We start from the raw sequence: 26,420 nt of genomic DNA, 5'->3' as shown, positions 1-26,420 counted from the left end.
GGGATGCTGCCTGTCCTGCTGTGCTTTTCCAGCACCATTCTCTGGTGCTCAGTGAATGAGTTGCTGCAGCTGGAGGCTGTGGGCGGAGCTTCCCCCGAGGCCCCGCCCTCCCGGCGTGCCCCTGACGTCACCACGGCCCAGCGTGCGGGCCTGCGCCATCTTGCTGAATCATGTCGGAGAAGAAGGCGCCGGTCGACCTCGGCTTGTTGGAGGAGGACGATGAGTTCGAGGAGTTCCCCGCTGAAGGTGAGCGCCCTTCGGACCGTGCCGCCGCACTGGGCGGACCTTTTCCGCCTGATGTCTCCGTCTGTCCCCGGGCTTGCGGCCGAGTGTGAGTTTTCACATGGAGGAGCCTCAGAGGGAGCGCGCGGTGATGGAGGGATGGAGGAGGGAAGTGAACCGGGCCACGGGGAGGACAGCATTTTATTCAAACCATGTTCGGCCCTCTCCCCGTGGGGGATGAGGGGTTACTCCGATCCTCTCGCCCGGGCTCACTCGCCCAGTGCCCACTCTGCCCAGTTACTGAAATCTAAGGCAACCTCCTTCCAAGTGAACTTGCGGGGAGGTTTTTTGAAAAGTTTCCACTGGTCCTCCTGTGACTTTGACCAATCCCAAGTTTGGAGCAGAGAGCACGAGTTGGGCTGTTTGTTATTCTTGACAGTGGGCTATCCTGTACAGTTAGAATGGTCTCCCCTATGTTCAGGATAACTGTTTCTTGGAGTTAAAAAAAATCACACAACACCAAGTTATAGTCCGATAGGTTAATTGGAGGCACTAACTTTTGAAGTGCTGCTCCTTCATCAGGTTTCTTGGAGGATCTCATGTTCATTTGGTGACCCATCCCAGGTGACATGCAGGCCTGATGATAAGTCATGATTCTAGTCTCAAGTTAACCACAAGTTATTAGCATAGCCAGAGCGGACTCGGTAATGGAGAATGGGGTTGGCGGCTCTTTGGAGTGTGATGACACAGGGCTAGAAGAGCAGCACTAGGTTGAAGTACTCAAACCACCCTTATTTCTTCCATGCCATACAGGCTGCTAGCAGTGGTGCTTCAATTTCTGTGACTGGCTCAATGTATGTGTTTTGTGGAGATAACCTTTAATTCAACAGATTTTGCCAGAAATCAGGCAGGGTAGGCAGTAGGTGACCAATAGTTTAGTTTTTAGTCATCAGTGTTCTGATCCGGAGCTTCCATTGATTCGAGATGCTTGTAATAAAAAATTACTACAGACAAGATTTGCCTTAAAGCATTTGATGATTGGTGATTATGCTGACAGTTATTTGAATTAATGGGACAATACTAACCCATTTTTTTGTCTGGAATGTGTTCATTCCTAAGGTTCTTAGATTACTTACAGTGTGGAAACAGGCCCTTTGGCCCAACAAGCCCACACCAACCCGCCCCCATTCCCCATTCTGTGTGGAGTAAACTTATCTGTTGTTATCCTCCAGTGCTGAACTGAATTAACCACTGAATTTGTAATGTGTCTACTGGTAAACTATTTGATCATTGGATCCATTACTGTCAAATGTGAGCTTAGTTAAAAATCACACAACACCACGTTATAGTCCAACAGGTTAATTTGGAAGCGCTAGCTTTCGGAGTGCTGCTCCTTCATCCTGATGTGATTTTTAATTTTGCAAAAGTGAGGATTTCAAATGCTGGAAACCAGAGTTTAGATCAGAATGGTGCGGGAAAAGCACAGCAGGTCAGGCAGCATCCGAGGAACAGGAAAATCTACGTTTCAGGCAAAAGCCCTTCATCAGGAATAGAGGCAGAAAGCCTGCAGGGTGGAGAGATAAATGGCCATTTATCTGGCCACCCTGGAGGCTTCCTGTCTGTATTCCTGATGAAGGGCTTTTGCCTGAAACATAGATTTTCCTGCTCCTCGGATGCTGCCTGACCTGCTGTGCTTTTCCAGCACCACTCTGATTTTTAATTTTGTCTGCCCCAGTCCAACACCAGTTCCTCCACATCATGTGTGAACTTGTTGTATTTAGATATATGCATGCCTCCCAGTGATGAAATCAGAGCATTCCTTTTCAAACAACAACTTTGATTTATAGAGCACATATAACACTACAAACTCCCAGGCACTTCAAAGGAGGAATGGATATGGTAATTAGGCTAGGCAGCAGATCAAAAAGGATATTAAAAAGTTGAACTGAATGCCAGCAGTGTGAGGGGGCAGTGACTTATATCAAGACAGCAGTTGATTACATGTGCTATCAAGAAATTGTAGTAAAATTGAAGTCAGCAGCAACTGGGGAGGTTTGGGGTGAGGTGGTGTTGATCTTGGGCTTTTGCCTGAAACGTCGATTTTCCTGTTCCTTGGATGCTGTCTGACCAGCTGTGCTTTTCCAGCACCACTCTGATCTAAACTCTGGTTTCCAGCACCAAAAGAGAAAATACTGGAAAATCGGGTCTAGCAGCATCTGTAAGGAGAGAAAAGAGCTTACGTCTCGAGTCTAACTGACCCCCCTTTCACTTTGACAAAGAGTCAGTTAGACTCAAAACGTCAGCTCTTTTCTCTCCTTACAGATGCTGCCAGACCTGCTGACATTTTCCAGCATTTTCTCTTTTGGTTTCAGATTCATGCATCTGCAGTAATTTGCCTTTATCTGGTTTCCAGCATCTGCAGTCCTCACTTTTGCCTGACCGAAATCATGCCAAGCACAAATGTGAATATATATATTGGAGACCAAGTTTCTTAACCTATGGGCACCTTGGCAGCAGTTTCTCAACTGCATTCCAGTAATGATCATTGCCAGTTGCATCACCAAGCGTCTCCTGACCACCTAAAATCAGAAGCAAAAATGTTTGTTGGCACTTACAACCCAGATTATGCATGCAGCAAGAACTGGATGACATTGCTTACAGCCCAGTAGGTAACTTTGGTTGCAGAATGACCAAGCATTGACCATTTCCAACCAGATGCTATCTATCTTTCATTTCACAATCAACAGTGTTATCATCACTGAATCTTCCTAGGTCAATATCTTATATTATCATTGATCAAAAACTTAATGGGACACAAATATTGTAGCTACAGGAGCAGGTCAGAGGCTAGAAATTCTGTGGTAATTAATTAATTTCCTGATTTCCCAAAGCCTGTCCCTAATCTACACGGCAATAGTCAGGAATGCGGTTGCAGACTGTTTCATTGCTTGGACAAGTACAGATCCAACAACACTTCAGAAATTGACACAAAGAGGCTCATTTGACTGACATCCCATCTACCACCCTAAAGATTCACCTGCACCACTGATGCACAGGGGGTGCAGTGTGATATCTACAATGTGCACAACAGCAGCTTCCCAAGTTTCTCTGGCAACATCTTTCAACTTGTGACATCTAGCCTAGATTAGAAGATCAAGGGCATCCGGTACCATTAATTACAGCAAACCTTTTATTAACCAGCACTTCAGGAGCTGAAGTGTGCTGGTTGATTAAACATTCCAGTTGATCAAGAGATCCACACAATCAATGTAAAAACACAATTAAGTAATGGATAGGTAATGCAGGGAGTGTACTCATCACTGTTATACTTGTTTTACAACATAAAACTCATAAATAATAATGCAACTTTGCCCTAAATAAAACTTACCAGCTTATTATTTGGACCCTCAACTGTCTACTCGAAATCACAGTAATGCAGTAAACTTCTGGTATCTCAGGTATATCATTTTTGCCAATTTATCGAGGGTGCTGGTTAAAACGAAGTTTGCTGTACCACTAATTGCAGGTTTGCCTGAGCAGCTCCTGCAAAAACGTCCTGGAACTGAGTTCCACAAACCATAACCATCTTCATGTGTGCCAGATATAAATCCAATCAGCGACAAGTTTGCCCCATGATACCCATTAACACCAGTTTTGCTAGGGCTCCTTAATACTACTGTTGAATGCAGCCTTAATATCAAGGGCTGTTACTCTCACCAAACCTCAGAATTCAACGCTTCTGTCTGTGTTTGAACCAAGGCTGTAATGACACCAGGAGCTGAATGGTACTGGCAGGACCCAAACTGGACGTTGCTGAGCAGGTGCTGCTTGATAGCACTGTTGACACCATCTTCCATCACTCTACTGATGATTGAGAATACAGGTCATTCTGCTATAAGGTGCATTTCATGAACACGAATTTACTGTAATGTGATTGACAAATTGGGGACACTGTTTCTAAAGCGCCAATTCTTAAAACGTGTTGGCTGAAATGTGATTACATTGCCAACGCTTTAAGCACTGTTTCTAAAGCATAATTTTTCTATAATGCGGGGTTGTACATGAAAACAACCATCACGTTATAGACTGAGGTGGTAATTGGCTGGGTTGGATTTACCCTGCTTATGTGTCGGACATACCCCGGAGTAATTGTCCATACTGTCGGCCTGCTTGACTTTACAGCATAGGATGGTAATTGTGAATCATGATTGTCCTAATTTTGGGAAATCTTCATATTTTGTTAGCTGTAAATTTTTGTATCTATTTCAATCTCATTGTTAGTTCAGATTTCATCCTGAAATTGAAATCAATGTCACCCACCACGTGCAAATATAAAAGAGGAGGCCATTTGGCCGCTTGCCTGTGAATTCGTTTCAATGAGATCATGACTAGTCCGACTATAACCTCAAATCCACACCCCTAACTATCACTGATTTACCAAGAATTTATCTATCTCTGCCTTAAAAACATTTAAACACTCTGCTACCCCAATTTTTCAGGAAGGGTTTCAAAGACACACAATCTTCAAAAACACAACTTCAACTCTTTTAAACGGATTATACCTGATTTTTAAACAGTACAGATTTTCCCATCCTCTGCATATCCATCGTGTCAAAACCCATTAGAGATCTTTTATATTTCATGAAATTGCCTCTCACTCTTTCTAAACTCCAGCTCATGCATATCTTGCCTGTCCACCTTACCTCAAGTTAATCTGCTCATTCATTACAGGTGTAGGTCTGGTAAAACTTCTCTGGACTGCTTCCAAAGTATTTACCTCTTTCATTAAATAAGATACCCTGTATGTGGTCTCACTAGTATCCTGTATAACTGGAGTTGAACCCTTAAAACTATTGTATTCAATTCCCTCACAATAAATCTTAACATTCTATTAGTTTTCCTAATTATTTGCTATACCTGTAACCTAATCTTTTGTGATTCATGCATCTCAGCACTCTGCAAACTCTCAACATTGAGTTAGCATGCTTTTTTCCATTCCTGTCAAAATAGTTTCACGTTTTCCTACACTGTGCTCCCATTTTTTGCCCACTCACTTAACCTACCTTTGTAGTTTTAGTCTATGTCCTTTACACGACTTCCATTCCTACCTTTGTGTCATTAGTGAAAAAAAATTCTGTTCCTTCCTTCCTTGTAATTTATGTAAATTGTAACCAGTTAAGGTTCCGATACCGATCCTTGTGACAAGCTATTTGTTATGTCCTGTCAACCTGATAAAGACCTATTTATGGTCACTTGCTTCCTTTTAACCAGGTCATCTATGCATATTGATTTGCTACCCCCTACATTGAGATTTGATTTTATGCAATAACCTTTGTTGTGGTACTTTTATCATGTGCTTTCCAGAAAACAATAGAGTACATTTATCTGTTCACCTTTATCTATAGCTTGTATTATTTCCAGTAGATTGGTCAAATACGATTTTCTTTTCCTAAAGATTTCTAACTTGCACATCGGCTTTGCTGAGAATCTGGATGTCATTTATGTGCCTCTGAGTGAAGGTGGCCCAGCAAATCATAATTTATGCAAAGGTGTGGTAACATTTCAGTAATTGTTGCCACTTAATTGCCAACTTATTGTAGTTCAACTTTGCATTACTACGGAAGTGGGGGGGAAATGTTCAGCTCTTACCCAAGTTGGAAGGAGACTCTGTTCTCTGAAGTCAAATCCACTGTGAACCTGAAAAAAACCAGTTTATTTTTCTTGCAACAGTTGCTGTCAGCTGTCACCCTGTCCTTAAAACTATGGGTGTACCGAATTAATAAAAACAAAATGGTCAGCAGCTAGCACTGATCCTAGAGGCTAGTCATGTAGTGGTTACTGATCCACAGGAACAAAGACATCCTCATATACTACAGCAAATTACAAGATACCAGTGCAGTCACATGCGCATTACAGCATGTGCTCATACAAATCAAGACTGCCAAGTCAAAGCCAAAGGAAAAAGCTAAAGTCAAGGTCATAACTCACTATTTCAACCCAGTGGTAGAACATTTTATATGAATAGCAGAAAGATAATTGTTTTTGATGTGCTGTCTTCCACAATTAAATAATTTGCCAATATAGATTGTGGAAACTCTTTTGTAAAAGGATGCACACATGTGTTTTAGACAATTAAAATCACTGCATATGACCCATGCCCAGGCTCCAGTGAGAGTCAGGAACCTGAGGAAAGATTGAATAATTAGTTAAAGGAAAAGTTTTTATTCCGGAATAACTCAATTAATTTGTTAGAATTAATAAATGCATTAGAGTTTAATTCAAAATATTAAGAAATAAAAGTCAGGAATAAGACAAATCTCAAACTACAATGCCAGCAGTCCATGCATTACAAACAATGGCAGACAGGAAAGAAAGTGGATACTGCATCATAGTCATCAGTTTTAAACAGAAATCCTGATAGTCCAATGAGGCACAGTGCAAAATAAGATCAAGGATTAAATTCAGTGTTGAATAAGAAAACTTAAGTTTTGTAACCAATTTGGCAATATATTGTCAAAAATTCAACAATTTATTCTTTTTCAGATGAATGCATTTGAATTCAAATTTGGCCAATTTAATGAGCCACATTAACATGAGAAACATTTCCTCCGGATACAAATTACTTCTGTATATGAATTGTAAAAAGCTGATCATGAAGCAGTAGGCTGTAGTTTAGCATGTTAATGATGTTAGAGAATACCAACAAACCCATTTTTGGATTTGAGATCAAGTGGTTCCCTTGAATACCTGGCTGAGTACTAGACCAATTCTTACCCCGGATGACTGTCAACTATGAAAGTTTAGCCTATTCATTAATTTAAACAACTCATTCTAATCACTTACTGCTAAGTCAGAATAAGCTTTTTTTTTAAACAAACTAATTTTACTTACCACATTTAGGTGGAAGGTTTTTTAAATTGCCTCAGTTTTTATTTCGAAAGAAAGCATTATACTAAATTAGGTAAGGTAATTTTCAGGGTACATCAATGCAAGATGATTATCAGAACTGCAACAAATATAAACACACCTTTAAACTACAAGTAAAGCTGATTCAATGAACTGCATGAATTTTCAGCTTTAGAAAATTTGCATGTTAAAGATGGGCGAGCAATGCAATATAGAGATTCACCCCATATTGTATAAGGTCCATTACCAAAAACTTGTTGATTAACATCATTGTTCCTATGAATTAAAACTGACCTCACAATGTGAAGAAATTCTAGAACATTACAAGACAAAACTAAATGCCCATCAAACATTTTCAGCAAAATCAAACTTCATTTATATAAGCAGTTCCTGGGTTTTGAACAATATCAAAATCTTTATATAATTTTTTAACTCTTGCAAACCAATGTCCCTGTAGTAATGACGAACATACTGTATTCTTAATTGGTTGCTGGTCTTTTATGTTTACAGTTTGGGTGCAAAGGTACCCATTGTCACCTGGGCACAAACATTTCCCAATCTTTCACCATTTATGAAATTGGGTAACTCCACATTTCCCAATCATTGAACTTATCTACATTCTTTTGTAGTCTGTTTGCATCCTATTAGCAGGCCATCTTCCACCTAACTTTGTATTGTCAGGAAACTTGGATTGACATGCATTTGGTCCCCCACCTCTAAAAGCACTGACCCTTATGGTACCGCACAAAGGATCAGATCTTTCATCGTTTGTTACCCAATCCTTAATACAGGTTTATATAATGCCTCCAATAACCAGATCATACATTAAAGGTCATGATTCTGAGATGCCGGTGTTGGATTGGGGTGTACAAAGTTAAAAATCACACAACACCAGGTTATAGTCCAACAGGTTTAATTGGAAGCACACTAGCTTTCGGAGCGACGCTCCTTCATCAGGTGATTGTGACAATCACCTGATGAAGGAGCATCGCTCCGAAAGCTAGTGTGCTTCCAATTAAACCTGTTGGACTATAACCTGGTGTTGTGATTTTTAACTTTATATTTAACACCTTTAATGGATAATGAAGCATTCTAAGGTGCTTTACAGGAGCATCAATAAACAAAATATGACAGCATTAACTTGGTCATAGAGATGGTTACTTGAGTGTTTTAAAGACAGAGGTAAAATCAGCAGGATATGAGGAAGCAGTTTGATAGTAGGATCAAGAGGTTCATGGATTGAAATGTGGGAACCGGAGGGTGTTTTTAGTTTGGCCAGATGCTTGTAATTGAAAGATTTATGTGAGATTGGATGCTCATCAACCCTTCTATTATCCCTGTCTCATTAACCATCTGGCAAAATATGTTTCTCAGCCTTTTGAAATGCAAACTGTCATAAGTGAAGGCTCCGGAAGAAAGAGATCTGTTTAAATTGTCAAAATATTTTTGATATGCTGTGTGTACTTTATGTATGTAAACAGAAGTAAAGATTTTCATCTTGTAGCAACAGAAGTTATACCTACCATTTCTTCCCTGTAGCCTAAACCAATTTATAATATGGTTTATACCAGTGAGATCAAATATGGAGATGATAACAAGTTGTGGGAAAACTAACAATCTTGCACAACTTCTTCTTTTAAGTATCTACAACTAGCTAAAGATCCTTGATAGTAGCCTTTGTGTTTTGAATTTAGATTTTTGTTCTTAGAGGTAAAAGTTTCAATTTTAATTTGTGCTTTTTAAAAATATCAAACATCCATTTAAATTAACAACATCTTTTTTTTTTCCTGTACAGGCTGGACTGGTTTAGATGAAGATGAAGATGCCCATGTCTGGGAAGATAACTGGGATGATGACAATGTAGAGGACGATTTTTCTAACCAGTTAAGGTTAGCTTGCGATTTATTTTCTTAGCAGTAGTGCACAGGTATATCATGGCAACTATCGGCAAAAGACCCCAATGTGCTGTAGTATAAGCTGAAGTTATTCCTGATGAAGGGTTTTTGCCCGAAATGTCGATTTTTTTTTTTCTTTAATTTAATTTTTGTTTTTTTTCTGCTGCTCCTCAGATGCTGTCTGACCTGCTGTGCTTTTCCAGCACCACACTCTTGACTCTAATCTCCAGCATCTGCAGTATTCACTTTCACCATGAGCTGAAATTCACTTTGACTTGATTAATACAGGTTCAATAGGGGAGCATCCTGAAACTAGTGGTCATGATATGAAATCAAAAAACTTGCCTCAAATGAAAAGATAGTGATTAATATGGTGTTAAGGTGCTGCAAAACTGGACAAGACAACAAAACAAGTATTTTTTATATTCAGTCGTGGGGCATGCCCATCCTTAGTTACTGTTGAGAAAGTGGTGGTGAGTAACCGCCTTGAACCTCTGCAGCCTATGTACTGTAGGGTTAGGTTAAGATCACAGTAGGATTACTAAGAACATGAAAAGCTTTGAGTAAATTCAAAGCAATAGGTAGGTAAGATTTGAAAAGGAAAGTTTTATATAAGTATTTAGGGAAATGAAATTAATGAATACTTGCTGAATTATTTGCTTCTATTCAGCAAAATCCTCAGTCTTTTGGAGTGAAGTTTCAAAGCAGGGATTTTATTTTTAAATAGAAGTAACTTACAGAAATGTTAACCCAGAAAATTATTGGTTGGTTAGCTTGACATCATGAGGAATGTGCTGAATGGCGTCCTTTGTGCAGGGTGCTATTGACAGTGAGTAAACCGCTGATTTACTCTTCCATTGCAGTCAAAGAAAAGGAAAATGAGATATTGCAATTCAGGCAGTTGATTCACCATTGGCAGTTACTTGCTAAGCAATATACAGTTAAATTTATTCTCCTATTCTTTTTATGGGGCACAGTCAGACTTGAATTTTAAAGCAAGTAACCTTGGATTGGAATCTGCTGTCAATAATATACCTGAGTGGCTATTTCCTGAGCTTCATCCACAATGCCTGGAGACTAATCACTTTGAGTCTGAAGTGATGAAATATCTCCTGTTGAGTTAGAGAATTCTTTGCCTATTTTAATCTGAAAGGGAAGGAAAATTTTAGTGAAAATGTTGTTTTGTATAGCAATGTTGCTTTTTAATGAATGCTATATAGTTCAATTTGTATTGGCTAGTTATTTATCACGTTTCCAACTTTGCTCTGCAATTTTTTTTGTCTCATAGACCTTTTAATTGCAGTTAAAAAGCACTAGTTTTACTAAGTTGTCTGGAATGTTGCATTCCAGACACTTGAAAACTAAAATTAAAAATTTAGAATATTCTAAATGTTTATTAAAAGTTCTTTGCTGGTGCTCAGAGATCTGTTATTTAAGATTGCCAAGTCTTGTAAAGCTCGTCTTCAGTACCCTGCGGCTTTAAGCTTTCTGTTAAAAACAGAATGGGCAAAGTGTATCAAAGCAGTCTTGTATCCTGAAACGCTGTAGGAATCCTCTTCACATAAGACTCAATTTGTTTAATGAGCTAGTTGGTGGTCTGGCAATATTTAAAATTTCTCAAGTGAAATTAATTATTTAACCTTCGCTTCTATCTAATAATTTTGACAACTTTTAAAAAACATAAGCCCTAAAATGATACTGTGGGCTGTTAAGAGTCAAATATTTCATACATTCATTGGATTCCTCCTCCTCAATAATTTATTAATACCTTAATAATTTAAGGTTGGAAAATCTCTCTCTTTCTGAACCTGTGCTTACCTTAATAATTTAAGGTATTAACTTCTCCCCTAAAACATTGAATCAAAAAACTTCAAACTCTCTAAGTGTCAAATAGAAATACACTCAGATGAACTGTAGAGTTAGCTGGTTGTGTGAAGTTGATTCTTGCCTTTATTTTGATAATTTTTCCATAAGATATCATCGAGTCATAGAGATGTACAGCACAGAAACAGACCTTTCAGTCCAATTCGTCCATGCTGACCAGATATCCTAACCTAATCTAGTCCCATTTGCCAGTATTTGTCCCATATCCCTCTAAACCCTTTCTATTCATATACCATCCAGATGCCTTGTAAATGTTATTGTACCAGCCTCCTCCACTTCCACTGGCAGCTCATTCTATACACGCACTGCTCTCTGCGTGAAAAAGTTGATTTTTAGGTCCCTTTTAAACTTTTTTCCACTCTCACCTTAAACCTATGCCCTCTAGTTATAACATGAAAAAAATACAGTAAACCTAATAACATTTAGCTATTTTGTCATACATCTTGTATACATTTGTGGGAATAAGTTGAATGTTCCAATACCTATATGAAATTTAATTTGAGCATTGAGTTAACATCTTTTTCATTATGACAACTTCAGTGCACTGATACTTTGTGGTATCCATTTTCTTTGTATGTAGTTTCTTGCATAGCAATTTTCTAACCTCCCTAGGTTGGAAAATCTCTCTCTTTCTGGACCTGTGCTTACCTTTTACTGTGTAACACAGAAATTGGATTGTTTTTCAGCAATGATGTTTAGCATATTAAATAAAAATTGAGACAATAAAATATATTAAAGTTACCTATTAAGACTCATTTTTGGGAGTTGAGTATTTTCTTGTAAAAATTCATAAGTTGTAAATCTGCCAATTTACTTCCCCATCAGTTTTTAATTAAGGAATGTTGAATGTGGTGCAACATCTAAAAGTAATTGTGGAACAATGTATTTAAATCTTCAAGACTTTAGTTTATGAATGCTCCAAAGTTAATGCTTAAACTATTTCTGTATTTTTAAAGTATGGCAAAAGCTTTATATTTTTGTCATGATTGCTTATTGCTCAGTTGGTGTAAGTTGTAAAGGAAAATTACTTATTTCCGTGGTCTCAATGCATCTTTTTTTTTTTAAAATGACTGACTGACTGGTTATTTTTCAAAGCAACAACCAGCCTATAATTTCGTCAACTTAAGGACCTAGAAGTGGAAAGAAAAGCTTCTCTGTTCCATTTTTATTTTCAGAAGGTTGCATTTTATGATTTATTTGCTGTAGGTTATCTTTTTTTTTAGTTTTCAATGTTCAGGCTATGTTTTAGTAAGTCCTTGGCCCCTGTGACCACTGAATCCCCACAGTGCAGAAAGAGGCTATTCAGTCCATTGAGTCTGCACAGACCTTGCAAAGAGCATCCCATCCTGTAACCCCACGTGGAGTTTATTGTAGTTAACCCAACTACACTGCACATTCCTGGACCCTGTTGGGTAATTGTTTTTAGCATGGTTAATCCACTTAACCTGCATACTTTTTAGACTGGGAAGAAACCGGAGCACCTGGAGGAAACCCATATACACATGGTCAAGAGACACTCTTTCAGTTGTATAGATAAATTCATAGTTTCAGTGAACACGAACTTCAGAATTTATTTGTTATTAATTTATCCTGTACCTTCATGTGATCTTCCTTGCCCTCTTCATTGGAAAACAGCAGGATAACACTACACCAGACTTTGAGTAAGTTTAATCAACAGTGAAGAATAAGGCATATTAGCTTAACTATGCATTTTACAGAACTCTAGTTCAAAGAAAATCTGCCAAGCAACTTTGAACAAATTCCACAATATTTATATGTGTTGATCACAGTAGACCACTTACTATGGCCGTCAGACTGATAATGATTAAAATCTGTAATAATTTCAGTCAATAAATCTTTATGTACAGTGACTGAATTAGGGGGCACAGTACAATATTAATTCTAAAGAGAATCTTCATTTTATCACAAACATGGGATTTCCTTAGTGGATGTTCAAATAGACATGGAAAAGTGTATCAAAGTAGAAATGGAGCTTGTAACAGTACAGCAAAATTGGGCATTTTAACTATTTGGATGTTATCATTCTGAATGTACTATTACTGTGTAAATAAAGTCAATATGTTGCAATGTTGGCTTGTATTAGTTGACAATAAAATGCAACACTAACTGTTTTGTGTTTGGTTCACATCTTTAATATGTCAATGTATTATCCTTGTGCTGTAACTTTGTAATTTATTTGAGAATTATTCTTTGTATAGATTCATCACATTTGTTATTTTTACTTCTAAACTTAACATTTAGAATGTGTTTAAAACATTTGGGGGAAAACAAATCACAGAATGGGGTTGAAAGTAAGTGGCATTTTGTGTCCAATATTTGGCATATGCTGTTGAATATAAGAGGGAGTCTTTGGAAATGCACATACTCCATTCACTGATTACCATTACTTATACAATGGATTTAATTGAACTAGACAGCTATTGGAGATGTAAGTGATGGCAGTAAATTAGTAGATAATTTGCATCATCTTGTGGAAATAATAATTCACCAATGTCCATTATTGCTTAAAATCAGGTAGCTATTTACTTTCTCAAGCTAGAAATTATTAATTAAAATACTAATTCAGATAGTGTTTTCTTCCAAAAAAAAGCTGATAATGGAGCTCTTTGTCCTTTCCAGAAACATTTTTGTAACATTCTACATGAAAGATTTCTCATTATGCTACAAACCATAAAAATTCTAGGGTAGAAAATGGGACTAAAGCTCAGTTGAGGTGTACTTTCAGTCTAGAGGAGGCTTTGGCTATTGGTAATTGTGTCAGATCTTTGTATCTAACAATGGGTATTAGATTCTGAAAAAAAACTGACAGCAATAACAAGCATATGACCATAGATTTGTAGGAGAGTCACAGCAGTTTTGAAATTGGCCAACCAAATGGAAAATTTAAATTTTAGCACTGACAAATCCTGAATATTTTCTGGGTGTAAGAAATATAGTGCCAGTTTAGTTCTATTCACAAATATACTTATTCAACAATTCTGGCTATCATTTCATATATTTCTATTTCATCCTTTGCAATATATTGATCAGACCCCACTTGAGTTTAGTGTTAACCTTTTGTAATTTAAGTTAGAGGTATACCACAGATATGTTGCAAAAATGGTACAGAAAAGAGCGACAAGACTGATCTCAACTATTAATCTGTGAGGAGCTTTAAGGCTTCACAGTTGTGAATGATTTAAATGGGAATTTCATTGAAGTTAATTTTCAAAGCACGCTCTTAAAATAGCAAGTTTGAAAGGGAATTATGACAAGTAAATTTCAAATGTATTAAGAACTTGGAATAATCCACTGGACATTAGTGGCATTTTAAAACCAAGAATTTATAAGATATATTTGGCTGCTGAAATATTTAGGGAATTATCGTGGTGAATATTAGCCTTTTCAAAATTTTGTATGTTCAGAATTTAAAAAGTTCTTCAGAATGTCAATGGTGTTGTTCAGGTTCCAATTTAGAGTCCGAAAATAAGATAGAGATTTTTTACCTCACGTAACCAATGGTGAAGGAGTGTACTTAGCAATTTTAGGTTCAGTTTAAAAGTAGTTCATTTTATTTTGTGATCAGGTGTGTGTGAGAAATAGGACTGTGAATTTGTGAAGAATGTTTTATTTTGAGATTTTGTAAAATGTATTGTGATCTCTAAACTATTTCGGTGTCAGGATATCCTACTTAAAAAAAAAAAGAAACCCACTAAAATTTATTTACCTTTGTGTCAAAGGCCAGATGTAAAGGGAATTAATTGGAATACTGAGGTGGTCATGTTGCTGCATTTTGAGGTGCTATCTTTCAGATGTATTGTTTGATTTGTTTATAAACAGTAATTGGGAGAAAGTGAGGTCTGCAGATGCTAGAGTCAACATTTCGGGCATAAGCCCTTCATCAAGCGCATTCTCCTCCGATGCTGCTTGACCTGTGCTTTTTCAGCGCCACACATTTTGACTATAGACAGTAATTGCTGATTAATGACTTGGTGCTTGCTATTGTCTCTCTTTTTGCTGGTATATATTAGTTTAGATGTTTAAACTGTTTAATCTAAATTACATACAAAACATACCCTGAATTGTAAAAATTAAAAGATAATTGAAAACTGCAAACTACCGATTAACTTATTTATATATTTTGGATCTCAATTTCTAAACAGAAGCATGGATTACCATATTTATTATTTTTTCTGCAACTTTGTTTCTTAAAAGGTGGAAACTGTCATCAAATTAGCTGCATTAGTATTAATAAACATCCCTTTCCAGTTTCATTCATCAAATGTTAATCATGACACCTGACCAATTTAATGTTACCACATCTTAAGCAGAAGGGTTAATTTCTGATTTTCTAATAGCCATGACAACTTGGACATGTTTATTAAATAGTTACATCTTTTCAGAATCTTAATTGGTTTGGCCATTCCTCTGTTAGGAAAATAACATTCAGGTTTTAATACGCTTTTTTGTTTGGATTGTGAAGTAATGGCTTGGGTAAACCCTTCAAGGAACAAGTTTGTGGGACAAATTTTTCATGTTTACATTGCTAACACTAGCTAATTTACCTTTTAATAGCAGAGATGTAGAATATCTTGTGCGCACATGCAGTGTCGTAACTGCTTTTCATGCACCTCAGCTGAGTTTTAACTGTGACAGCTTCAGCTGTCAATTTGATGAGTGGTATGGATGATGTGTTTTTATAATAGTGACCATTTTCTAGATCAAATAGTTGCAAACCAACTAAGAATAAAACAATTTCAGATCTACTGTTGTATAATGAGGTAGGTTTAATTAGCCATCTCATAATGGAAGATCCATTGCGCATTAGTGATCATAATGCAGATAAATTCAATGTTGTATTTGAAAGCAAGCTACTCCTATCATGAATAAGAATGTCGAACTTAAAATAAGTTACATAGTTGAGAGGAAAGCTGGTTATAATTGATTGGGTAAACAGTATAGCTCTTAGTAAACAGTGGGAAGATTTTAAAAGAAGCAATTTAAAACTTTAAACAAAAATACACATCATTGAAAAACAAAACTTGGTGAAAAAGAACCATCCCATAGCTTACTTTGTATGGTAGGAATCATAAATTAAAAAAAGACAATGTTGCAACAAATTGTAGCAAGCAAATCTGAGAATTGAAAATGTTTTGGAGGCTAGGAAAGAGTTCCTGATAAATTTTAAAAAATTTTTTTTTAAAACTGAGTGCAAGTCCACAAAATAAAGAAGAGAGTTGCTTCCTTCGAGATGGGAGAAGTTATTTTGGGCAATGAGAAAATAGAGTTGGATATTATAATTCTCCAATCTTTACAGTGGAAAAATCTTAAGCAAGAAATTGAAAGCAACCAGCTGCTAAAAAGAATAAGAATTTTTTTTAAGAAACTTATTTGCTGAGAAAATATGAAAGAGAAGATTGAGAAAACTGTCGATGTTGGAAAACGTCAACAAAAATAGAAATTTCTGGAAAAGCCCAAAAGATCTGGCAGCGTCTGTGGAGAGAAATTACTGTCTAGTGATCCGTCCTCAGTATGTGTTATAGAGAATCTGGAGGGGCTAAAATCAAACAGATGCATAGGATTTGACAGCCTGTATCCTAGGGTACTAAAAGAAATAGCAGCAAAGATAGTAGATGCAAGATTCTGGATTAGGCCCAGCAGATTGAACGTTAGCAACTGGTAATGTTACTATTCAAAAAAAGTGGATGAAAACAGAATTACAATTTGCCTGCCATAAGGTTGCTAGAGTCTACTATTAAGGAGGTCTTAACAATACACTTAAATCATTGTATTAACAGATAAAACCAACTTTTGCCAAAAGGCAGTTGTGTTCATTTTTTGATGTAGCGAGGATAGATAAAAAGGAACCAGTAAATGTATATCTCCCAAAGGTATTCAATATGATACCATTCAATGTTGATAAGGGCTTCTGTATTAGCATTGCTAAAGGATTGGTTAGCTTGCGGGAAACAGTTAGTCAGAATAAACTGGGCATTTTCAAGTCGGCAGGCTGTGACTAGTGGTGTCAAAAAGAACAGTAGTGAGACCTCAACTATTTGCATCCTATTAATGACTTGCTCGAAGACACAATGTATATAGGTTTGCTGAGAAAAGAAATTTTACACGAGGACATGTGTGCAAAGAGAAATAGGTTGAGTGAATTGGCAATAAGATGGCAGATGGAATTTCAAGCAGGGAAGTGCAAGTTATTTACTTTGCTTGGAACAATAGAAAAACAGATTTTTATTTTAAAATGCTGTTCAGAGTCATGTTATTTTCCTACAAGGAATATAAAATATTAACATTCGGGTACAACACGTACTGTCATTAGGAAACCAAATGTATTGTTGACCTTTCACAGGAATCAGTGAAGAAGTAAATTTTTGGTACAATTGTATATGAATTTGGGGAGATGACACTTGAAATCCTGTTTGCATTTTGGTCTGCGTATTTAAAGGAGGAGATGCTTGCAGTGGAAACATTCCAGCAAAGTTTTACTATGTTGGTCCCTGAGAGAGAAGATTTTCTTACAAGCGAGAGACTGAGTTAAGTGGTCAATTTTCTCTAATTCAGAACAAAACTACATGATCATGAAGAGGCTTGACATTGTCAATACTGAAAGGTTCTGGCTTGGGAAAGCATGGGGACACAGTCAAAGGATAAAAGGATCATTAGGACTGCGATGAGGTGAAATTTCTTCGCTTAAAGGCTGCTCCACCATTAAATGTGTTTAAGGCTGAGATGGGCAAATGTCTGGTGTTTCAAGGAATCTGACAAAGCAAGCGGACAAGAGTGTAGAGCTGCAGCTGAGGATCAACCATGATCATATTGAATGATAGAGCAGCCTGGGTGGCCATGTGGTCTGTCTTTTTTGTTGAGTATAAGTGATGAAACTTGGCAAACTAAGATGAGAATAAGTTATAGGCTTAAGTGTGACCTAAGCGCAGAGAATGTAATAAAGCAATTGTGAAGAGACATGCTGAGGGAGGACTCATTAAGAGATGACATATTAGATAATTTTGAAAATTGTAATAGAGTGAAGATTTTGATGTCCATGACACATTTCATTGAAGGTGACCAGGCAAGTGGATAAGATGGTTAAAATACTTGAGTTACTTTGGTTTATTAGTAAAATAGAATCAAAAGCCAAGAATACCTCAGTTAGAACTTTGGACAATTCTGGATGTCATGTGGAAGAGATCCAGAGCAGGTTTGCCAGAGTGTTGCCAGGGATGAGAGACGGGAAAAGTTTGGACTGTTCTTTCTACAGCAGAGACCATTAAGAGTTAGCCTAATAGAATTTCAAATTAGGGTTTGATTGAGTTGATACTGAAGAATAATTCCTGTCAATCATTTGGTCAGTAATGAGAGTTCATAGTTCTTTTACCAATTATTTGAATCTGGTAAACATGACTTTTTTTTTCAATTGTTTCTAAAAGTTCTAAAATCTGATTCCATAAGTTCAAAAGAAGTTTAGGCAAGTAGTTGATGAATGGGTTACAGGAAAGAAAGCTAGAATGTCAGATTAAGCATCATTCAATAAAGCAACACAGGTATAATTGGCCACCTTCTGTGCTGTAAGCTTCAATAATGAATTGGTTCTTATTCCCTACACAATACCCACAGCATAATTGTATGTACCTGACCAGCAACGTGATGTATGGATCACTTTATATTGAGCTAAATTAGAACTGTTTACAGTGCATTCAGCAACATGTGTTCCACTCACTGACTCTTTAAAATTTAGGAAGTTAATATCATAAGTCTTTCCATATAAAATTTTTCATTTAAACAATGTACAAAGGAAAATTAAGCATGTAATGTTATGCATGTTTGTCAAAAATGGCAACTAACCATCCAAGTGCCATCCAATATCCTGCTTTAAACATCTATTTTAAAAAACAAAAATTGCCTGTGCAAGGTTTGTGAAGGTTTGTATCTCAGGTTGAGGTTTAGGGTTTGCTTGCTGAGCTGTAGGTTTGATATCCAGACGTTTCATTACCTGGCTAGGTAATATCAGTGGCGACCTCCAAGTGAAGTGAAGCTGTTGTCTCCTGCTTTCTATTTGTTTTTCCTGGATGGGATTCCTGGGGTTTGTGGTGATGTCATTTCCTGTTCGCTTTCAGAGGGGTTGATGGTATCTAGATCTATGTGTTGGTTTATGGCGTTGTGGTTGGAGTGCCAGGTCTCTAGGAATTCTCTGGCATGTCTTTGCTTAGCCTGTCCCAACTTACAGACTGGCCAAAGAACTACACGCAAGACTGAAATACCTTGTAGAAGAGTCACAGCACTCCATCCACTCCACCCAGAAATTCCTAAAAATCATAAAAAACACCAAAATAGAGGAAGACGAAACAATGGTCTCATTCGACATAACAGCACTGTTCACCTCCATCAACATCGACCTGGCAAAGGAAACACTTACCACACTTTTAGAAGAGACGATCACACAGACCCCAACCCCCATCAATCACATACTAATGAAAACATCATGAAGCTAGTGGACCTGTGCCTCACCACCCACTTCACCTTCAACAACATAATCTACAAACAAACCAACGGCACACCCATGGGATCTCCACTATCAGGATTCATAGCAGAAGCGGTAATGCAAAGACTAGAACAAACAACCCTACCAACCATCAAACCAAAAATCTGGGTCCGCTACGTAGAGGACACCTTTGTCATCACAAAACGAAACAAGATAGAAGAAACATTTAACATCAACAACACCCTCACAGGCAAAAAGTACACTGAGAGAGAAACGGACAAGAAACTCACATTCCTGGATGTCACAGTCGAAAGAACAGACCGCTGAGAACTACAAACCTGCATATACAGAAAACCGACAAACACTTAACTACACCAGCAACCATCCCAACACACCCAAACAAAGCTATATCAGAACACTATTTCACGAGCCACCTCACACTGCAGCACAGACGAACTTCGAAAAACAGAGAAGAATGACCTATACAACATATTCAAGAAGAATGGATACTCAAAAAATACAGTCCGCAGATTCCTCAAGAACAAACCACGACAAGCAGACCAAACACAGCCAGAAACCCTAACCACCTTACCATACATCAAAGAAGTTTCAGAAATGACAGCCAGACTACTGAGACCCCTCTGAATCCGAGGAGCACAAAAACCCACCAACACACTCAAACAAAAACAAACAAACTTAAAAGACCCAGTACAACCCATGGACAAAACCAACGTCGTCTACAAAATTCCATGCAAGGACTGCCACAAACACTACGTAGGACAAACAGGAAGAAAGTTAGCGACCAGGATACATGAACACCAGCTAGCTACAAAAAGACATGACCCTCTCTCCCTCGTAGCTCTACACACTGAGGAAAAAAAAAGCCCACCATTTTGACTGGGACAACACATCTATCCTGGGACAGGCTAAGCAAAGACATGCCAGAGAATTCCTAGAGACCTGGCACTCCAACCACAACGCCATAAACAAACACACAGATCTCGATACCATCTATCAACCCCTCAGAAAACGAACAGGAAATGACATCACCACAAACCCCAGGTACCCCATCCAGGACAAACAAATAAATAGAAAGCAGGAGACAACAGCTTTGCTTCACTTGGAGGTCACCACTGATGTTACCTAGCCAGGTAATGAAATGTCTGGATATCAAACCTACAGCTCAGCGAGCAAACCTACACCCTAAACATTGCCTGTTCTTAAAATAGAGAACTTAACTCTTATAGAATTAAAAGAAAAGATTACAATTTTGAATCATAAACCATCACCAAGTGCAGACTGAGACCTATGTACCTGTCAAGCCTATCTACCTCATCTGTCCCATCCCCTGTACTTGTGCCATTGCCCTGCAGTGTTTATTTCGTTCACATAATTATTCAACTCTTTTTGAAGCGTCCTAATGAGTTTGCTTCCATGACTTTTTTCCAGCAATTCTTTCCAGATCAAAGTGAAATCTTTAATGTTGCCCAACCAAACTGATTTTTAAAAAAAATCCAGGTGCTCTATGTATAATCAGTTCATAATTAACAAAACTTTTCATGTTGCCTCAAGTGACCACAATGTGTTACCCATTTCTGATTAAGGGCTTATGTCCAAACGTCGATTCATCCACTTCTTTTATCTTGCCTGACCTGTTGTGCTTTTCCAGTGCCACACTTTTCAACTGTTACCACAATGTCTCAAATTTGCCCGGTATACAGAGGATTAGATTAGATTAGATTACTTGGATTACCTGCAGTGTGGAAACAGACCCTTTGGCCCAACAAGTTCACACCGACCCGCCGAAGCGCAACCCACCCAGACCCATTCCCCTACATTTTACCCCTTCACCTAACACTACGGGCAATTCAGCATAGCCAGTTCATCTAACCTGCACATTTTTGGACTGTGGGAGAAAACGGAGCACCTGGAGGAAACCCGTGCAGACATGGGGAGAATGTGCAAACTCCACACAGTCAATCGCCTGAGGCGGGAATTGAACCCGGGTCTCTGGCGCTGTGAGGCAGCAGTGCTAACCATTGTGCCACTGGCCACCCTCAAATCTCTATTATCCAAGTGACACGGGCAGGGAGTATTTCGTTAAGGTAATTGAATTCTGGGTAATTGAATGCCAGATAACATAGTTTAGCAAAGCATCAGAACCTTGCGATCTTTCACGGATAATCTGATATTTGGAAAATCGAATGCCAGATAATTGAGGTTCTTCTGTAATCAATGTGCTGAATAAACAGTTTATGTTGAGGTTATAATGGGAGGAGCATTAACCTGAATTTGTGGATCTCGGACCATTACCGTAAAATAGAGCAGCAGAGTTAAGCCATTCGATCTATTGAGTCTGCACTACCATTCAATCACTACTGTTATGTCTCTTAACCTCATTCTCCTGCCTTCTGCCTGTCTCCCTCGATCCCCTTACCAATCAAGAACCTATCATAGAGTCATAGTCATAGAGATGTACAGCATGGAAACAGACCCTTTGGTCCAACCTGTCCATGACGACCAGATATCCCAACCCAATCTAGTCCCACCTGCCAGCACCCGGCCAATATCCCTCCAAACAGTTCCTATTCATATACCCATCCAAATGCCTCTTAAATGTTGCAATTGTACCAGCCTCCAGGCCTCAATCTCTCTGCAGCAATGAGTTCCTCAGATTCACCGCTCTCTGACTGAGGAAATTCCTCCTCATTTCAGTTTTAAGGGCTTATGTATTCACTCTGAGGCTCTGCCCCCAAGTCCCAGTCTCTCCTACTAATGGAAATATCTTCTCCATGTCTGTTGTATTGTGTTGGTGATCTTGTATTGTGTTGAACCAAATTGAGCATTTATGAATTGAGTTCACATGTACTTCATATTTGGCAGTGAACATATAGTGTAGAAAAATGTGGTGTGGTATGCAGAGTCTTGGTCGTCTTATTGATGACAAATATAGTGTTTAAAAACAATTCAGAAAATGTTCAATTGATTTATTAATGGGGTGAGGGGCTTTATTGAAAGCTTAAGTATATACCCATTGGAGTTTTAAGAATGAGTGATAATCTAATTGAAACTTTAGAACCTGAGGGGACATCATAAGGTGGAAACCAAGAGGCTGTTTCCTTCTCAGACAGTCATTAGAATGTGGAATTGGCTTTCCTCAGATATCAATGAATACACTGCGTCATTGAATTTGTTCAAGACTGAATTAGATTTTTGATAGACAAATGGTATCAATTTATCGGGCAATAGATGGGTTGAGAGCACAATTTGACTGGTAAATGATAAGAGGAATGGCAGTGATTTTAGTTAGTACTATACTTCCTTCAGCACTATATGTTGGTAGATGTTTATAAAGTATGTAATCCACATTTCAAGTCTGTACTTGAACCCTTACCCAGGGTTTTTTTTTACCTCTTCATCTCTTCCCATGCTTTTTAACAAATTTCATCCAATATGTCTGAAATCCTTGTCCTGGAGCCTGTTAACCCTCTTCATGCTTTTGTTTTCCATATTTAAAACATTTGTGTCATTTGCATACTTTGAAAAGATATATCTATATTAAATTCAAGCTTATTAAAACACATCAAAAATAACCATGGCAATAATTCCAAAATCAGAGAAATGTCACTGTGCATCCCTTCGGTTTAGAAAATGATTTTTCAACACTATGCTCTTTATTTTAGAGTCTGTTTCATATCATCACTGCCCCTTTGTTCTACCAGCATTAATTTAGCAACAAATATATTTTGTAGCACTTCAATCAAACAAGATAATAATGTTAGATCATTATATAATTCCTGATAGATTTAATTATCCCTTGATCTCAATCTATTCTCAGCTGCTGCTGGTTGATCACTGCTATCTGTTTTAAAAAATTCTCAAGGTCAGGTTCGTAGGAGAGTAGTCTGACACAGAACAAACGACCAAGAGGCGAGTCTGCTAGAATATGAGCATTTTATTCCCCGCAGCGTCGCCACAACGGGTCTGGCTTATACTCACTCTACATGTTACCGGAACTGGGAGCCGTCAGTTCTCGTAGAGCGGTTGCCAACAACCCACGCTCGGCGGTTAAACGTAACCCCGGAGCAGACTCACCAAACTGGAGACTTTTCCAGCTGATATACTCTTTTCCAGATATAAACATTCATGTGAACAGCAGAGCAAGGCTAAAAAACACATTCCATTCTGGTTACATACAGATAAGAAGATTCACACGGGGAGGTGTGTAATAAGATTCACACGGGACTAAGCAACACCTCCATTCCGGTTAGATTCACACATGTATTGGGACATAATTTTTAACCGTTTCACCACATTCCACTGCTTGGAATTTTACACCACACTATCTCAAATGGAATTGGAATATCACATAGATGGTGCCAATTGCCTGTCATAAACAACATCTGGAAATGTGCATATTATACATCGATATGGTGTACTAATATCAATTTACAAAAACTATTCAATCAAGGAATGATCCATAGTCTGTTTGTTAGGTTTCATGCATTGATGATGGCTGTTGATCATTTAACTTTGATAACCACTTACATTTTGTATATTTTGTGCAATTACTTTGCTCATTATCCAGTTATTTTCAAGAAGATATCTTGCATCCATTGACACTAGAGCCTCAGTTTTGAGTTCAGACATTTTAAGGTGGTATAGATTTTTTTTTTAAATTTTGCTAGTTCTCCTCCATTCTTATCCAAACTTACTTTATCAATTTTCAAAGCATTGTCCCATTGTGGGCTTTGTCAGCAACCTTAAGTTTGTCTAATATTGTTTATCTGGGTTTGTAGCATATTTTATTTAACCCCAGAGTTGTTCAGCTTCCTTGCAAGATAATAGATTGGCAAAAGCAAAATAATTGTTGGGAAAGCTTCTTACTATTCTTGCACTCCATAAAGTGGCTAATTTGGAAATAAGAAATAGTAGTTATGATCCTGGCTGATATTACAACCAAACCAGTCAGATGCCAGAATTAAATCTGGCTTGATAAATTTGGTTTCCTTTAATACACCATGGTGGTCTTTCACTGAAACGTAAGTATACTAAACTGTTGATTTGGTTTTAACACTAAAACAAATGTTTATAGCAAGAGAAATAAACATAAAATAAAACAAACCAAGCTAGCTAAATATAACACTGTTTTGCTGTATGCTTTGAACTCTTTCAACAAAGTCCCATCTACCCCCAAAGCCATCACTTTGCAGTTGATCAAAATCCAGAGAGATTCTGTCAAATTGGTATGTTTGACTTAACTCTTCTTCTTAGTTCCAGTCTCAGGAGCTGGGAGGCCTTTATGCTTAGTCACTCTCATAACTGAGTTTTTAATCTTTCTCAGCTTTAACTGATCAACGCAGGTCTCTAACCAAACATTCCTAATCTGGAAGTTCCACAAACTAAACTCTTTCGGTAAGGTAATGAAGACAATCTCTTTTTCCCTTTGAGAAGCTATACCTGTATCTGATACAAGTCTGGTCTCCTTTAGACTTCACCATTTTGTCTTTTCTTAAGCTAAAATCAATCCTTGATCATTCAAAACACAAAATGAAGTATTTTTTTTATTCTCAGCTGTTGTTAAGCCCTACAATCTCAACAAACTTCCATTAACACTCCAGGAGCCAATTCTGATTTCCAGGTGCTGGAAGGACTGACCTAATTAATTTATAAACCCCTTCACAATGTAAAATCACCCATATTTTAAAATTCAAACTTTTTTTAAATAAAAAAATATAAATCACAAACTTCCATCACTTTATACATGATTAGATGAGATGGCCCCGATCTGTTAACTTCCTAACGGAAAATTACAGCTGCTATATACAGCACATATCAAAGTAACTTCAACAATTTTCAGTAATTGTCATTGATATAGCTTAATTAATCCTCTATCAGTACAAAACCTCTTCCCTCACCTCAAACTCAACTAACTCAATGGAGCCCCTGAAAATCTGAATATAAAATTCTTAAAGCATTTTGCTTTCATCTGTCTGTTATGGATTAGTCATGAAAAGACAATTGTTCTGAATCAGGAGTTATGCTTGTCTCCCTTTTGGAGGAAAGGGGTAGAATTAGAGAACTGTGTGAATATACAGTCTGAATTTACTCGAATATGTGTCCTCTTCACAAGAAGGTAATGAAATATTTCAATTGTGTTTTCCAGAGCTGAATTAGAAAAATTTGGATACAAGATGGAAACCTCATAGGTGGAGTTCTGCAGGATAAGAATGTCTCTGGAAAATATAGAATAAAGAATTCTGCACACATGTTCAAAATGGTCTGTGGCAAATGTAACACTGGAAATGAGATGTAATAGAAACTGAAATGTTGTTCAACATTTGCAAAGGAGGACACAATTTTCTTGTGAATTTTCCTTTTTATTTTCATAAATTGTTTTGAAACGTAATGTCGTCTGCAAAGTTTTTCTTCTCCTCTATAATGGTGCCATTCATGGCAGAACACTATGCTGAGTGTAAACACGTACAAAACCCCGAGAATCCACAAAACCTGCTTTACAGATTTCATCAAAGCTATAATTTTTCAGCAGGTACAAAAGATCAAATCATAAATCAAATCTTTGTTTTTGAGATTCATGTATGTCTACATTTTACAAAATAAAATGGCATTACAAAATAAATTCTGAAGTTCATGTGTTACTTTAATTTTCAAAGATGGTATTGATCTAAACTATTAGAAGTTTAAAACCTGCATCCTCCAATTGAGCATGAACTTCCTTTGATCACATGTTGTATTTGTGTAATTTTAGTCAGAGAGTCATAGAGATGTACAGTATGGAAACAGACCCTTCGGTCCATGCCGACCAGATATCCCAACCCAATCTAGTCCCACCTGCCATCACTCAGCCCATATCCCTCCAAATCCTTCCTATTCATATACCTGTCCAAATACCTCTTAAATATTGCAATTGTACCAGCCTCCACCACATCCTCTGGCAGCTCATTCCATATACGTACTACCCTCTGCGTGAAAAAGTTGCCCCTTAGATCTCTTTTATATCT

At 37.6% G+C, this 26,420-nt stretch overlaps 1 protein-coding gene across 2 annotated transcripts; it reads left to right on the top strand.

Moving 5' to 3' along the window:
* The first annotated feature begins 126 nt into the window (after positions 1-126).
* sem1 (SEM1 26S proteasome subunit) lies at positions 127-26,038 on the top strand. 2 transcript variants are annotated; one of them, XM_043689906.2, is made up of 3 exons: positions 127-246; positions 8,924-9,017; positions 25,565-26,038. In XM_043689906.2, exons 1-3 carry the CDS (start codon positions 171-173, stop codon positions 25,605-25,607), a joined length of 213 nt encoding a protein of 70 aa, XP_043545841.1. In that variant the 5' UTR covers positions 127-170; the 3' UTR covers positions 25,608-26,038. The 2 variants fall into 2 exon arrangements, 1 of the variants encoding a protein (XP_043545841.1); XR_006311672.2 differs by having other exon boundaries at positions 139-331.
* Positions 26,039-26,420: the final 382 nt, after the last annotated feature.

The sequence above is a fragment of the Chiloscyllium plagiosum genome, unplaced genomic scaffold (assembly GCF_037043375.1).
Source record: "Chiloscyllium plagiosum isolate Xiang-an unplaced genomic scaffold, Cpla_swu_hap1 HiC_scaffold_5, whole genome shotgun sequence".
Lineage (NCBI taxonomy): Eukaryota > Metazoa > Chordata > Chondrichthyes > Orectolobiformes > Hemiscylliidae > Chiloscyllium > Chiloscyllium plagiosum.
This window is presented reverse-complemented; position numbering and strand designations above follow the sequence as displayed.

Coding starts and splice junctions, on each gene's coding strand:
- sem1 (XM_043689906.2), top strand. CDS start 171: ATGTCGGAGAAGAAGGCGCCGGTCGACCTCGGCTTGTTGGAGGAGGAC. Junction 247..8,923: donor CGAGGAGTTCCCCGCTGAAG/GTGAGCGCCCTT, acceptor TTTCCTGTACAG/GCTGGACTGGTTTAGATGAA. Junction 9,018..25,564: donor GATTTTTCTAACCAGTTAAG/GTTAGCTTGCGA, acceptor TGTGTTTTCCAG/AGCTGAATTAGAAAAATTTG.